At 35.1% G+C, this 15,783-nt stretch overlaps 1 protein-coding gene and 3 pseudogenes across 1 annotated transcript; 3 read left to right on the top strand and 1 right to left on the bottom strand.

Annotated features, from left to right (window-relative positions):
* The first annotated feature begins 678 nt into the window (after positions 1–678).
* On the top strand, positions 679–3,659 carry LOC120181198 (annotated as a pseudogene).
* A 3,380-nt stretch (positions 3,660–7,039) lies between these two features.
* Positions 7,040–8,523, top strand: LOC120181151 (annotated as a pseudogene).
* Positions 8,524–11,022: 2,499 nt separating this feature from the next.
* LOC120181170 (sphinganine C4-monooxygenase 1-like) lies at positions 11,023–13,109 on the top strand. Its single transcript, XM_039186357.1, has 2 exons — positions 11,023–11,327; positions 12,320–13,109. Exons 1-2 carry the CDS (start codon positions 11,106–11,108, stop codon positions 12,872–12,874), a joined length of 777 nt encoding a protein of 258 aa, XP_039042288.1. The 5' UTR covers positions 11,023–11,105; the 3' UTR covers positions 12,875–13,109.
* A 322-nt stretch (positions 13,110–13,431) lies between these two features.
* Positions 13,432–14,463, bottom strand: LOC120181207 (annotated as a pseudogene).
* Positions 14,464–15,783: the final 1,320 nt, after the last annotated feature.

Below are 15,783 nucleotides of genomic sequence, written 5' to 3'. Positions count from 1 at the left end.
TTGTTTTAACACATTCGTTTCTCATTACTCTCTTGCTCTTTCGAGGGGAAAAATTAAAAACATGCTGTTAACGTGGAATTTGTCATCTAAAACGTTCTTTTGACCAACACATAATTAACTAAATATAATTGACCAGGTCAATCAAAATTTTAATCTTTTATAATTAAATGATATTTAATTAATTCATGGTATTTAATTAATTTACTAGTAACTGTTTGTCGTCATTAATAAAATTAAGTACTTAATTAAACTTAAGCTTAAATTTTCATGAAGTCGATTGTAATCAAAGCCCATGGTTACTCCACCGCAGGGGATCAAAACTCCACTAACGGAGAAAATTGACCAGCCGCGGCGGGTAAAGTAAAGCGGTAAAAGACGTAGGGTAACGAACTCTACTTTTCTATCATACATTTATCATAATAAATCAACACGTGTTTAAACAGGCGCTCACCGGTTCTCGGTTGTTTTACTCCTCTTCATGTGGGCCTATCCGCCTCCGCCGCCACCCTCACCACCTTCACCGCACCCCGCCTCCCCCCCATCTCCTCTTCCCCCGCGTATCCACCGCCCATAAAAGGGAAAAATATTTAATAATATCGAAATTTATTTATTTACATTCCCATGTTAAATATAACTAGTAAAAAAATTCAAGCAGCATTTTCTTTTTAGCTGTTTGGGGAGAGAGGAGTTTTAAGAGAGATAAAGGGGGCCTCTTCCAGATTTAGCTCGCGAAGCCAAAGCTCTCCATTGCTCGCTCTAGTTTGCAGACAAAATCCAAAGGACGAACAGCCAGCCTATAGAGAAACAGAAAAAGAAAATTAGACGAAGAAGCAACAGAAGCGCGAATAACAGAAACAGCGAAGCTAAAGGAGCAGCAAAAACAAAAGTTAAGGGAGTTTAAAAGAAAATAAAAGTTAGCATCTAAAATTTTGACAAAGAAAGGAGAAATTCAATTCAGTTTCTTCTTATCCAATCAGTAAGTTCCTCGCAACATTGTTGTTATCATTATTCATTATCTTTTCTGTCATTTCCATGTTAATAGTTTGTAATCGCTTTGTTTTTGGCCTGATTCGTTAAATGAGATTAATGAAATTATAAACAGATCTAACTCGCTCTCTTCTTTTTATTTCCTTTTCTTTTCAATCTAGCGGTTCTATTTGCACATACCTATATATATTTATATATATACTATATAATGCTCTGTTTTGGTTTGTTTATGAAATACTGAGATCTGTTTTTTATTCTTCAGCTCGTTTGATTCTGAGTTTTCTTTTCATGTTTTATAAGTTTTTTTCTGTTTATTCTCCTTTGACCCAATCTTCTTTTCCCATAACCAGTAGACACACAAAAGCCTCTGTAAATTATTATTCCTTTATAAATCTCAACTGGATCGTTCATTTATTGGCTCCAAATCTCTGTTTGATTCATTTTATCATTTCAAAGTTCAATTGAAACTCTTCGTTAGTTTTTCTTTTCTTTTCTGAATAGCTTGAATTGTTAATATTGACAGCGTTTTCTTTTTTTCCGGGGGACCAAAACAAAACCACTTGAGCTTCTTACAGTGATTTTAGATCTCCCATATTTTCATTTCGGGATAGTTTTCCCTTTTGAAGTTAAGGAGGGGGGAGGAAGAGTCATGTTACAGGACCGGTCCTGCGAGTCGTTTTGTTGTTTTGCAAGCTCTTGTCAACAAGGAACCGAGTGGGCTTACATGTACAATGGGAAACGTTCACTGGAACTCGGAGAACCGGATGACACTGTTCGGGAAACCAAGTTGGCTAAGCTCCCCCCCGATGATTCTTCCAGCGACGACAATGTTGATAATAATACTAATACTACTTCTTCCCCACAAACTCAGGTGACCTACTCTTGCCTGATTCACGTGACCAATCCGACGATGACAGTAAGCAATCTGATTCTTCTTCGGATTTGGATGCTTCACTTATCCACCGTCACTCCATTGGACTAGACAAACCTGATGTCATTAACCAATCAGACGAAGTCAGCCTGTCGGGTTCTGTGGAAGACTCACCGGGAACAGTCTGGGAAGATGTTGAGGAATTGTCGTCAGATTTAGATACCTTAATCCAACCAATTGGGAGAGACAACTCCATCAGTTGTCTGATAAGGTGTTCAAGGTCTGATTATGGTTCCATTGCCTCGTTGAACCGTAGTTTTCGTTCCTTAATTAGGAGTGGAGATCTACAAGTTGAGGAGGTTGAATGGAGTGATTGAGCATTGGATATACTTTTCTTGTCAACTCCTTCAATGGGAGGCATTTGATCCAATTCGACACAGGTGGATACATTTGCCGAGTATGCCTCACAATGAATGTTTCATTTTTTCAGATAAGGAATCCTTGGCTGTGGGAACCGAGTTGCTTGTTTTTGGGAAAGAGGTGACTTCTCAGGTTATATAGATACAGTATTCTGACAAATTCATGGACTTCTGGCACTAGCATGAATGCTCCGAGGTGCTTGTTTGGGTCGGCTAGTCTTGGAGAGGGCGATTGTAGCTGGTGGTTGTGATTCTCAGGGTAATATCTTGAGCTCTGCAGAAATGTACAACTCCGAGACACAGAAGTGGGAGACTCTCCCTAGCATGAATAAGCCTAGGAAGATGTGTAGCGGGTATATATGGATAGAAAGTTTATGTAATTGGAGGAGTTGGTGGGGGGAAAGATGCAAGGGTTCTCACTTCAGGTGAGGAGTATGATTTAGAGACTAAAAGATGGACTGAAATTCCTAATATGTCTCCCGGAAGGAGTGGAGCTGCTGGTGAGGCTGAGGTGCCTGCAGCAGCAGGTGCACCCCTCTGGTTGCAGTTGTAAATGATGAATTGTATGCTGCAGATTATGCTGACATGGAGGTAAGAAGTATGATAAGGAGAGAAAATCATGGTTGACTATTGGAAGATTGCCTGAAAGGGCTGTCTCAATGAATGGTTGGGGTCTTGCTTTCAGAGCATGTGGAGATCACCTTATTGTGATCGGTGGACCTAGGACTTCAGGGGAAGGTTTTATAGAGCTGAACTCATGGGCTCCAAGCGAAGGGCCTCCGCAATGGAACTTGCTAGCTAGAAAGCAATCGGGTGGCTTTGTTTATAATTGTGCTGTCATGGGGTGCTAGTAGATGGATTTTGGCAACATCCTGTGCAGTGAAATGGTGCCACTGCTACTGAGGTTTACATTATTGATATCTCCTCCTATACAGAATTCTGAATTCTTGCTAATGGTAATTTTCCCTTGCTTTCTTTTTTTATATATATATATATTTTCCCTTTTGCTACTGATAGCATGTCTCGACTCTTGAGCTTTTGTTTCTTTTTACAATTTCATTCAAAATTTCTTCCATTAAATTCGTGTCTTCCCCTTTTCAGTTACATGTGAACTTCCCAAGGTTGGTGCAATGTAGCACAGGAATAGGTTTAATAATTTAAGTACCAGCATATCCGTAGGTCGTCATTACAGATTGTTGAAGCTTTTCAAGAACACAGAACTAGGGTTTCTTTATCCTTAATTTTCTTGCTATGGTCTTTAAGGGAGGAAATAAGTTCCGGGGGACGTAATCTTGGATGTTGGCTGATGTACTGATTACATTGATCATTACAATTGATGAGCTATATATTCCCAGAATTTTTCTTATGTACACTTTGTAATCTTTTGTTGGTTTTAAATTTCTTTTGTTCAGCTGTTGCTGTTGGTTCTTATTCCTTTCAATTATTGATAATTTTGACATAGAACTATATTCGTTTTTTTGGCAGAATTCTGCTTATTGGATAAATAAAAATCCAATTTATCCCCCACAAGAAAAAGTGCTTTGTTCATATGATTAGGACGTACCATAGCAAATTTCTTATTGTGAACTTGTGTATGATTTAGCATCCATTGCTAAATATCAATATCTGCTTAGACTTGGGAAAGTTTTAGTACCTTCACTGTTGGCTTGGCCAGTCTGTCGTGGCAACTCTCTTTGGAGTTCAGAGTGTACTCTGCAAATAAGGTTATCAGTTATGACATCCTTGCCATGACATTCTTTTAGAAGATGGGTTCCAAACTATATACACGTGAACACGTAAAACATCGCGTATAAATTGAGGCCTTCGTGAAGAATCGATCTGTGCGGTTGGTACTGGATACAGGAGGCCATTAGAATCGTCTCGGCTTACAAAATGACACCGAATCTCTCTATATATCTTTATGCATGTCTGGTTTCATTCTTCTTCTACTCTATGCTTCAGAATATGGTCTATTTTACTTTGATTGGTTTAGTTGGAATGAGTTAATATATATATAAGCCAATTCACCCACCGAGTTTTCCTGTTACCACTTTCCTCTGCTGCTATATTAAGCCAATTCCACCCTCCGAGTTTCAATCATTTCCATGAAAATTCTATTAGGCTTTAGGCTCGTATTGCTGTTTGGGTATGCTGACACCTTACTAAAACCAGAAGGTGGTCCTATGCACCAAGTTTTAATCCCACCTTTCAATGCTTTCAATTCTGTTGTTTTGTCATTGAGTGACTTTTGGTGCATTGCCTTCTTTATTAGCTGGGAAGCATTAAAAAAAACCATTTTGATATTTTAGTGTTGAAAAAGAGTAGCAATTAGGCGTGGGAATTGGAATGTAGGAACTGTATAACTTTGAATCTTTGATTTAATTATGAATATGGTGAGTCCATGAAAATCATTGGGGCGGAGGATTATTGTCCCAGTTCAACTATATAACTATGTATTTATTAAAGTAAAACTACAGTGCTATTGAGAGTTGAGTGTATTCTTGTACAAGTTTGTTCCGGAAATAAGAAGACATAATCATGAGAACATACAAAAAGAAAGGCACTTTATGATGAAAAGCTGGTACAAGGCTAACTAAATATTCTTTCGTACTCTTATTATTTTGCAGTGAAAAACTTGGAACTTCCCTTTCATGTAAATTTCATATAAATGTGAGGAGAGTCTAAAATACATGTTAATATAAGATTAAAAATTCACATAAATAAATTGTCACTTGTAATCTTATCAAAAGTATAACTTTTTAAGTTAGACACGAAAACATTTTATATTAAACTGAAAATATAATTTATAATATTTCAATTGTAACTGAAATTGTTACAAAATGTACAACTTTTTGTTGTAAACTCTAGAGCTACTCTAATATAATTTTTTCAGTTGTAATCGAAAATATTATAAATTATATACTTTTTAAATAAAATAATAATATTTTAAGTTAAGAATCCCTTTAAATTAGATTGCTCCAACGCAAAACTACCCAAAACTCTGAGCTTTCTAGACGTTGAAGATGCATTTATTTTACCATTCAGCCATAATCTGTGTCAACTGCAGCAGTGCAGTCCCTTAGTTTATGCTGGCAAGTTTGACCCCAGAGCTTGCCGTGAACCATGTGGGTTCCCAGTTCCCAATCTTGATATATATTGTAGGAAATATGAATAATCTAATTTATTTTTTTTGCGAAGTAAATTTCGCTGTGACCAAAGAAGTGCTGTACTGTAAATGGTCTGAAGTCTGAACGCAACAAATGTGAAAAATGAGTGGGAATACGTAAAAGAAAAATTTGTCTAATAGTGGAACAAATCGATGCAACAAAGATTCAGTATTGCACGTGTTTTCATGAATAGTGCAGTGCTTAGAAATTATTGATATTTTGAGAATATCTCCATAATTTAAAAAATTACTTGCTTGCTAAAGTTTATTAATATTTATTTCAGAGTTAATTGCATCATATGTCCCTCAAAGTACGACTCTCATTTTAAATTGGTATTTAAACTTTTAAAAGTTTCAATTTCATCGCTAAACTATGATTATGATTCTAAATTAGTCATCAACTTTGAACATTTTGATTTCATCCCAAAACTATGAAATTATTCTAAATTAGCCCTTAAACTTTCTTAACATTCCAAATTTATCCCAAACTATATGTATACTAATCACATTCATGTTAATAAAATTGTTAAGCCAAATTATGTTATTATATGTTTGAAAAAATATTTAGGTTAAATTATGGTTGAAAATAATTCCATATTTGGATGGATTTAGGGATGAAATTGGAATATCCAAAAGTTTAGGTACTAATTTAAAAAGAGGGTCATAGTTTAGGGATAAATTAGAATGTTCAAAAGTTTAAGGATTAATTTAGAATGAGAGTCATATTTGGGGATAAAATTGGAATATTAAAAAAAAGTAGGGACTAATTTAAAAGGAGGGTCATAGTTTAAGTAATGATGCAATTAACTCTTTATTTCACCAAAAAAGTTAATTTAATTGATAATAAATCAATTATCAATTGATAAGGCTACTGATATTTGTTCCACCCTGGGTGTAATATCCTTAAAATTTGGTTAGTGACCAAAATGTAAAATTTGAAAGTTTAGTACTCAAAGTATAAAATCGGGAAACTTTTAATGACCTGAGTGGTAATTTTTCCAAAAAATCTTATTCCATAAATGAATAGTTTACTCATTGAGAGTGGGGTTTTATTGAAATCGGATTCTTGATCCGAAATTGGTGTTAAAACTAGAAAGTGTTAAAGTCCGGTAAAAATTCGGTAAATCGGATCGAATAGACCAAAAAATTAATTTGTTTATATTTGAATTTATAAAGATGATAAGGGTTATGTGGCTTGGTATGGATATATTATCAAGTTTCATTAATCGTAAATTGTCATTTTTCATTAAATGAATTATTAATTTAAGCTTAAATAATGATAAATTAACATGAAATTAACTAAAATTTCATGAGAACTTGGTCATCTTACCCTCGTGACCTTCATATCCTAGGTAAGAGAATTTTTATTTTTCATTTTAATCCAATTTATTAGGTTTTTGGATTAAGACGTGAAACAGAAAATTGTTCCATTCGATGAGCTCTATCATTTGATACCATTATTGCATGCTAATCTTGCTTGAGTTCAACAATCCCAAATTTTAGGGTTTATGTTCATATTAGGGTTTATGAAATTGATGATGGATTTTGAGGTTTTTGAGGTTGTAGAATCTTTCCAAGCTTGTTGATAATTAAATCATGATCAAGCCTCCTAGAAATGCATTGGTAGTTTCGGCCTAACCCTAAAAATTAGGGGAAGTTGTGATTTGATGAAATTTGATTAGGGCTTGTACTATTCGAACTTGGCTTTTGGGATGATAAAAAATATGGAAATTATGTAGGGGCTGGAAATGATGTAGGAAGTATTATACAAGCCTTAGAAAAATTTGGGACCATTTTGTAATTTTATGAAAGTTGGGGGACCTATTAGACAATTATGGAAAATTATGGATCCATGTGTAACGGTTCAATAGTTGATGTACTATGCTGGAAATTAATGTTGTTGAAATTGATATCAAAATGTGAAATTGGATCATTTTGGAAACTTGGTAAGTTTGGTGAGTAGTTTGGGAAGTTTGGAGAGTTTAAAGGTAATTATGCAATTGTAAATATACTAGATCGATTATGTTGATTTGATGCTGGAATTTTCAGTACTGAATTTGAATTGAGCAAAGAGTAAAGACCATTTCGAAATAAAATGAAAAGTTGAGATGAATTCTAAAAGAATTCATAATTGTGGTTAAATGCAAAGTTGAAAATGTTACGTGAAGTTTAATGAATTTAGATAAAAAAAGGGGACTTGAATGGTTAACAATTATGTTGTGACACAGAATTAGTATCGAATGAGCATTGAAAGAATTTTTAGGAAACTATTTTCTATTGTGTGCCTATGTTAGTAAGATTCTAACATGTAGTTTGAATTTGTATATGTTTGTAATGATGATTATTTAGATTGTGTCTTCAAATCTTGATATTATGCGAGGATTAATAGGGTCTGAGGATGGCTTGCTCTCGCTTTCCAACTGTGCCGACCCCGTGCTTCCATCGTTGTCTCTGCTTTTGAGTGACGATAAGGTGTTTATTTTTTCACGAAACTTTCTTTAGCTAATCATTAGTGCTTGTCAGTTAAGTGATCTCATTGAAAATGTTTGAATCAATCAACACAAGCAGCTCTCTTTTGATTTTTTTTTTTGTTTTATGGAGTGGTGGTCTCATGTATCAATGCTGCAGGAAGTTTCAGAACCAGCTGCTGAAGCTCGTAAATCTGTCCCAAAATGCAGGATTGGCCGCCAAGATGGTTGAAATGGGGATGATTAAAATAGCCATGGATTTGTTGTCCAAACCAGGCTCTAGTATTACTCGGCTTCTGGTTATGCTACTTGTTAATCTAACACAGTTGGATGATGGTATTTCGTCTTTGCTTCAGGTGCTTCTGTCATGTCCTATGACTCTTACTAATCCTTTCTTAAATCTGCATGAATATTGGGACAGGTCATATATATTTTTTTTTTTGAGATTTGAAAGATTTATGTTGAATGTTGTGCGTGTGTGTGTTTATATATTACTTCTCATCTCATTATCATTATTTTTTCTACCTTTTCTCTGGGAATCGTTAATCACTTAGCAGGGGGCTTTTTGTGCTTTTTAGACTGGAGATGACAAGATGCAAGGGCTTTATATAAAGAAGCTTGTAAGATCATTCTGTATATCAAGCGAGACCATTTTGCTTTGTTTCATCATGTATATAGATGTGAAAGGTCCTTTTAGATAATTTCGGCTCTTGCCAAGTTTGGACCGTCTCAGAAAAAGGTTCGACGCAACCACCCTGTCAGATATAAACGAGACAGGACTAGCTTGTTCACAGTTGTGTATCAGCCCCAAAATGATTCCTGCATATTGTCTCATACAGGCCTTGTATAGATGAACTGTTTAAAGGGGGCTAATAGGCTTTCCGTAAGATAGCCAACCTATAATATAATTATAGCCCCAGATTAACTTGAGATGGGCATTTGAAGAGCTTAATGAGTGAGAAATTTGTTCCAAGGAGAACTGAAGAGATGATACCACAAAGCCGGGGGATAAATATTCAATAGCAGGCTCGTTCAGAGTTTGGTAGTTAGATATTGATTAATTTGAGTATGATCAGGCTTGCAGATAGTTTCTTTTCAACCACATATTGTAAATAAAAGCCTGCTCTGATAAAGCTTAGGGACCAAGCTTATGCATAAACCAATTCACACCTGAGCCGACCTATTAACTTAGCTTCTCTAGAGATCAGTGGGTTGTTTGCATGGTTTCAGGTTTCTGGAACTATTAGGAACTGCTGCTTCGAAGCTGAGAATCAACTACAGAATTTGCTCTTGATATCAGAGTTTCTTTGGCCAGCTCGGCTTCTCCCAGTTGCTGGAAGCAAGGTAGCATTTAAAATGTTTGCTGCTAGGTTAAAGCATTTATTTTATGTTGGCTCATAACCAAGGATATAGCAGTCTTAGATAATTTATTTTCCTTTCTGATTCCGTATCCATGTCTCTCCAGGAAGCGGGTCGAAGGGCCATGTGGTCTGTCAATGGACCGAGATATTACAAGTGGGGTATGAAGATCCAAAAGTAATGGAAGCATACGAGCAATCGGTTCCTTGGTCTGTTGCGATTCATTCTATCTCGTAGTTGCTATGGTATATGATAATAATCGTTCAACCGCATTAGTTACGAATCTGATCCCGATTCTTGTATCCATTACCAGCTTGTTCATGGCAGCCGTGAGACTGAAGAACCATCAACAAACACATCAAAGTAGCTTTACCTTGAATGCTTATTGCTTTCTGGATTACCTGTCCAAGATGTTGCTCTGTAGGCTTTATAAAGGCTACTAGATATGCAATTGCAGTTCCCTTGTTTTAGCTTAAACGATGTGGCACGTCAAGATTCGATTGCAAAAGTCGGTTATTGTTTTTTCTCTTACAAAAAATAGGAAGCACTGAAAATGATTAAATTATTGGGTAAATTATACGATTAGTACCTAAACTATCAATTTTAATCTGTTTTAATACTTAAACTTTACTTTTTTTAATTATGGAAAGTTTAATTTTTGTTTCATTTTATAGTGTCTCGCCGTAAAGTTTTTAAGGCACTGCATTTCTTGTGGGTAAATTAAATCATTCATCATTCAATTATCTTCTTACTCCTATTTTGATACTAAAGTTTAAAAAATTTCAATTTAACTACTCAACTTTCAAATTGCTTCTATTTTAATCACATTAATTTATTTTATTAATAACTTTTGGTATGACATATTATTATTATTATTTTAATATATAATTAAAAATAAAAAAGTAAATTTGAAAGCTAGAGTGATTAAATTAGGAGCAATTGAAAGGTAAGTAATTAAATTAAAAAAAATTAAACTTTAGTGATCAAAATAGGAGTGATAAGATAGGTTGAGTGATGAATAATACAATTAAACAAAAAAGGTGTCACGTGCAAATCACCCGTTAATTTTTTAAACGGTGAAGTATTAAAACTAGGCTATGTATGATTTTGAAAAAATTGAAAGTTTATATATTAAAATAGATCAAAATTGATAGTTTAAGTACTAAATATGCAATTTACCCTAAATTATTATAAAATATAGTCAAATTAAGTATTTAATCAAAAAATCATAATAAATTTTGATATTATACGAATATTAATTGATAAAATAAATTAATAAGTAATAAAATTTATTTGAATATATAATATTCCAAACAAATAAAAGATTATCCTTAACTATTTAGTTACGTGTCATTCAATTGGAAACTACTCGTAGGTATAGATTCTCATTCAATTTGGAAGCTGCTTGTGCTCAGGACCGTCCATATATAAAACAAATTCTTCCTATAGCCGTCCGATCAACTTAACTAAAAGAAAATCAGAAATCGAAGGATCACAATTTATCAGAATAGAGTCGCACGCACCGAATTACTTCTCATGATATTTAACATTATGCCTTCTTCATTTTCCCCAATTCTGTTTGATTGGAATCTTCCTCTTTCATTCCAACTCTAATAGAGAACTTTGATCCATCTGTCTTTCTCTCTTTATGTGTAGCTGTTTCCCAGGTGCTTAGACTTTTAATCATTTGACCAAATCAATTATTAGCTGATTTTCTTTGAATAAACCGTCAATTTTGACTTATTCTGGGTTAAATAAACCATTAGCTTCGAAGTTCTTCTTTTCTGTTCTTACAAATTCATGTGTTTTGTCTGAAGTTTGTTTGGTAGAAGGAGATGGTCTTCGCTATATCTGATGAGTTATTGGGAACTATCGTCCCGATTGTTGTTTATTGGATTTATTCCGGAATTTATATGTGTTTAGGATCTTTAGAGAGCTATAGATTGCATTCAGTGAGCGACGAGGATGAGAAGAATCTGGTTTCCAAACCAACTGTCGCCAAAGGCGTCCTTCTGCAGCAAGCAGTTCAGGCTGTTGTCGCCATCCTTTTGTTTGCGGTAAATCGTTGCTGAAACAATGATTCAATCTTTTACTTTTTGATTATTAATTTGTTTTTTCACAATCGAAATGTAGTTGGAATTTTGTCGGTCCGATCTTCTTTTACCTTGATGTGTGAATCGTTGAATTTTATTATTATGTGTTTGGCTTTTTGTTTTACTTTTGCTTTGATGCTTATTTAGAAAGTAAGATAGGTTATAAGACTTAGTTAAATTTTCTTAGCATAGCTCCAAATTCTTACCCTTAATTACTTTGCAAAGATATGAAGAAGAGATTGGAGTTAATTATTTGGATCACTCCACTGCATGTGATGTATTTGTTCAAGCTGATTACAAAGCTTGGATGGATAGTCTTAAGCTTTAGGTAGCCATGAGAACACTAATCTTAAGCTGGTAAAATACATATTCAGACGTGTATTCAAGTACAATCCTCCAATTCTATGAGAAGACTTCGAACAATATGAGCTAAGATACATACTTATGTCCAATACTCGCCTCGTGCTTGGGTAACATAGCTTTGAATTGTCATTATAATTATGAGTTTTCAGTTATAATCTTGCTGTTATTCTGCATGTATGCTGAATGATCTGTCTTGAAACTTCTTAATTAGATTTGAGGTATGCGTAATAAATGCGGATATATACTTTCTTACGGCTTGTGTTAGTGATCGCTAGTTTATTGGTCGAAAGTTTAATTTAACAGATATTATAGCCACATCAAAGTTCCTTCTATTTAGGAATGATTTTGTAAGTTTCTTTGTATCTTGTCACATGATGAAACGCTCATAAGCCGGTTGTTGCCATTTTGTTGTGTTCGAGAGCTCCTTTAACTTTCATGATCTTATAGTCGGTTTGTTGACTGGTTTTATTTCTGTTAATTGAACTCGAACATCCCTATCTTTGCCACAGTGTATAATGCGCCGTCTAAGCAGTTTCAGCTGTGATGAAATTGTCACAGTTGTATATAATTTTATATAACTTTTTAATTTGCAGGTCGCAGGGGGCGATGATGAGGCTTCTGTACAACAGTCAACTTCCTTTATAGTTCTAGTTAGACAGTTTGTCACGGCAATGGTGGTTCTGGATACTTGGCAGTATTTTCTGCATAGATACATGCACGAGAATAAGTTCTTGTACCGACACGTTCACTCTCTGCATCATCGTCTCGTCGTTCCTTATGCATTTGGAGCTTTGTACAATCATCCAGTGGAGGGGCTTCTCGGCGACACAATAGGTGGTGCCCTATCGTTTCTCCTGTCCGGCATGTCTCCTCGAACTTCCATATTTTTCTTCTCATTCGCCACCATGAAAACCGTGGATGACCATTGTGGGTTAATGCTTCCCGGGAACCCCTTCCATATTTTCTTCAGAAACAATTCCGCATATCATGATATCCACCATCAGCTTCATGGTACTAAATACAACTTCTCGCAACCGTTCTTCGTCATGTGGGATGGAATCCTCGGAACTCAGATGCCTTATTCGCTCGAGAAGAGAGCAGAAGGGGGATTCGAAGCACGGCCGAGGGAAGAGTTAAAGGATGATTAATTACTATTGGTTAGCATCCTTTCGGTTTCTTGCGCAAAATGTACCGACAGCTCTTTTCGCTTATATCGGTAAACCACACTGCTTTTGTGATTTGTATATCCCTATATTCTGAAGTTCTAAACTTGAAGCTTACTTTTGTTTATACAGGAATACATTAGTCATGTTTGAAAACTTATTTAGAAGGTTTCTGTCATTCAACTAGGAAGCTTAATTCAAATCTTGGTGTTTGTAACATGGTATTCAGTATTATTACAGCCGCTTTGTGCTAGTCTTAGATAAATCGATCAAGAATGAATTTGTTCATGTTCGATTCGTGTTCATTAAGAATTTATGGTTTTATATATGTTTGTTTGAAATTATGTATGTTTTATTAGTTTAATATTAATGTGTATGTTCATTTAGTATTCATGTACATACTTGTTTAAAATGAAGACATATATTAAACCAACAAGTTCAAAAATACATTAATGATTATATAATTAAATAAATTCGTAACGAACCAATTAAAAATATATTTTTGAATAATAGATAAATGAACATAATCAGAGGCGATCGGATAACTCGGCAATGACGAGTACGCGGTTGAAATATGAAATTAGGGAGAACAGCATTCAAGTGAATGTTCCAAAATAGCAAAATTATAACACAGATGATTCATAACAGCCAAACGTAAAAACACTGATCTTAAATCATCTCAAGCTACTATTTCAAGGTTCAAAATTTACCCCATTGAAATTCTAGCTCTTGGATGATTGCTTTTCTTTTGCCTTCTGAATCTTCAGCACCTTCTTCACAATCTTCTGCTCTTCCACCAAAAAGGCCCGAATGATCCTGCAATGATTCGTAAGCGAGAAAACAAGCCTTAAACCATCGAAAGCAACGCACGAATATGAGATCACTTACATTAGACCTAGGTCTCAATGTACGAACCTTTCCCTAACAGCACTTCAGGATAAAACTCCGCCATAAGCACGATTCACGGTCCTACGGTTTCTAGGCAATCTAGACCTCTTACACTCGGCAGGTCTCAAGTGAGGAATCTACAAAACATAGGTCATATTTAAGCTCAACCGGGGAAAACTTTACTCAAACTGAAACATACTGAATTTCCCTTCAATATACCCAGTCTAGAAAACAAAATCTCCAATGAATCACATTTCAGCTACCTAAAATCATACCCAGAAAACAAAATGCTTATAAATTCAACAATTTCCATCAAAATCCAAGAAAAGAAAGGACATACTCCTTGAATTCTCTTTCCAGTAACAGGACATTTGGGTCCACAAGCTCTCTTCTTCGTGGTTTGATAAAACAAGTTTCCCTCCTAATAGAAACAAAAACAAAGCAAAAGAAATTACCGCCATTTCGATGCACCATCGATCATACAGAGTCTTTAACCCATGAGTTCAAAAGAACAACAAACCCAGGAACGAATCTGGGCAATGGGGAGAGAGATAGATGGAAGAAGTTACCGGGGGTTTTGACGTGCTGTGCTGGTTGGACTTGGTGGCGTAGCTGTGCCGCGTGCGGTAAGTGAGTCGCTGAACCACTTTCGAGGGCCGCACCCTGGTTTTCGGTCTAGGGTTTTTGGATTGAAAGCGAGTTCAACTCAGTCCCCCCCCCCCAAGGGATATTTAAGGGAAAACGAAACTTGGACTCTATTGGGCTTTTTGTCATAGTTTTAGTTTTTTGGTTTAAATATCTTTCAAGTCCCTACAAATTTTAGAATTTGAAAAATTAGACTATGATCTCTCAATTTTTAAAACTCATATTGATGATTTAAAAAACCAAACTCAAATATTCATTTATATTAAAATTTAGCTTTGTTTCAGTCATATCATAGTGTTTTCAAGTAATAATTTGTTTGAATTCGAGGCTTTATCCGATTGGTTTCATATAATTATTGTTGTGTTTAAAATTTAGATTCAAGCATTTTTTTTTTTATAGAAAGGCGTTACATTTATTAAAAATAGAAAATATCCATAATTACAATGAAGATTTAAGCATAACTGTAAACTACAATGTAATTAGGAGATTTCCCTAATTGTGACAGAATTATAAAATTAAACTTTGAATACATATTTTCCAAGAAACTTGCTACTGACATGCAAACACATAAATTTTCTCTTGCAAGAAAAGAAAAGGTATGAATACTACAATAATTTTCTCTGGAGAAATTTTCAAACCATAAACTATACCTTTGATTTGCTTCATTGATCAACTATAAGGATGTCAGCTTACAATACAAAGATGATTGTGGCTCACTAAATTGTCTTCAAGTAACTTCACTATACCCATATCTCTTGCTCTGTGACCCAAAAAAGAAAAAGAAAAAAAACTATGGGGGAAAAAAAGAGAAAACCAATCAACCAACCCTCAGAATCAGACAGTTTTCCATCAGCTCCATGTTTTATCAGCACTGAAGCACATCACTTTGAAGTGTTGAAACTTACTTTGAGGCCATTGAGCTTCCTTGTTGAAGAAACTAAACCTCTCCAAACTTGTTGTCAATCAAGGTTTTCGAGACCTGTTGTGGATAGGATCCGATCCTCGTCGAACTCTTCGTTTGCTCGACCGATTCGGATCGAACCGGTTGTTCCCGAAAGTCTGTTTCTTCTCCGTATTCATTCCCTTCGTATCGACGGCCTTGAGAACACGTTGAACGTGTCTGAAGACAACAAGGTCCAAATTTCTCAGACCAGAAACTTCAACTGGTTGAACTGCCAATAACCCGAAAATCGAAAGAAATATAAGCACTCTTTGAGCCCTGCAAATCATTTTTTTTCTTCTTGAACTCAATTCAACTCAAAACAAACAAGAAACAAAAGCAGACAGACACAAAATCTTTGTTCTGTGTTGGTGTCACTCTGTGGTTATGTTCCATTGCTGTAGACATATGCCTGTTATTT

Source organism: Hibiscus syriacus, unplaced genomic scaffold (assembly GCF_006381635.1).
Source record: "Hibiscus syriacus cultivar Baekdansim isolate YM2019G1 unplaced genomic scaffold, ASM638163v2 tig00112517_pilon, whole genome shotgun sequence".
NCBI classification, from domain to species: Eukaryota; Viridiplantae; Streptophyta; class Magnoliopsida; order Malvales; family Malvaceae; genus Hibiscus; species Hibiscus syriacus.
Note: the sequence above shows the minus strand (reverse complement) of the source record. Positions and strands in the feature narration are given on the sequence as shown.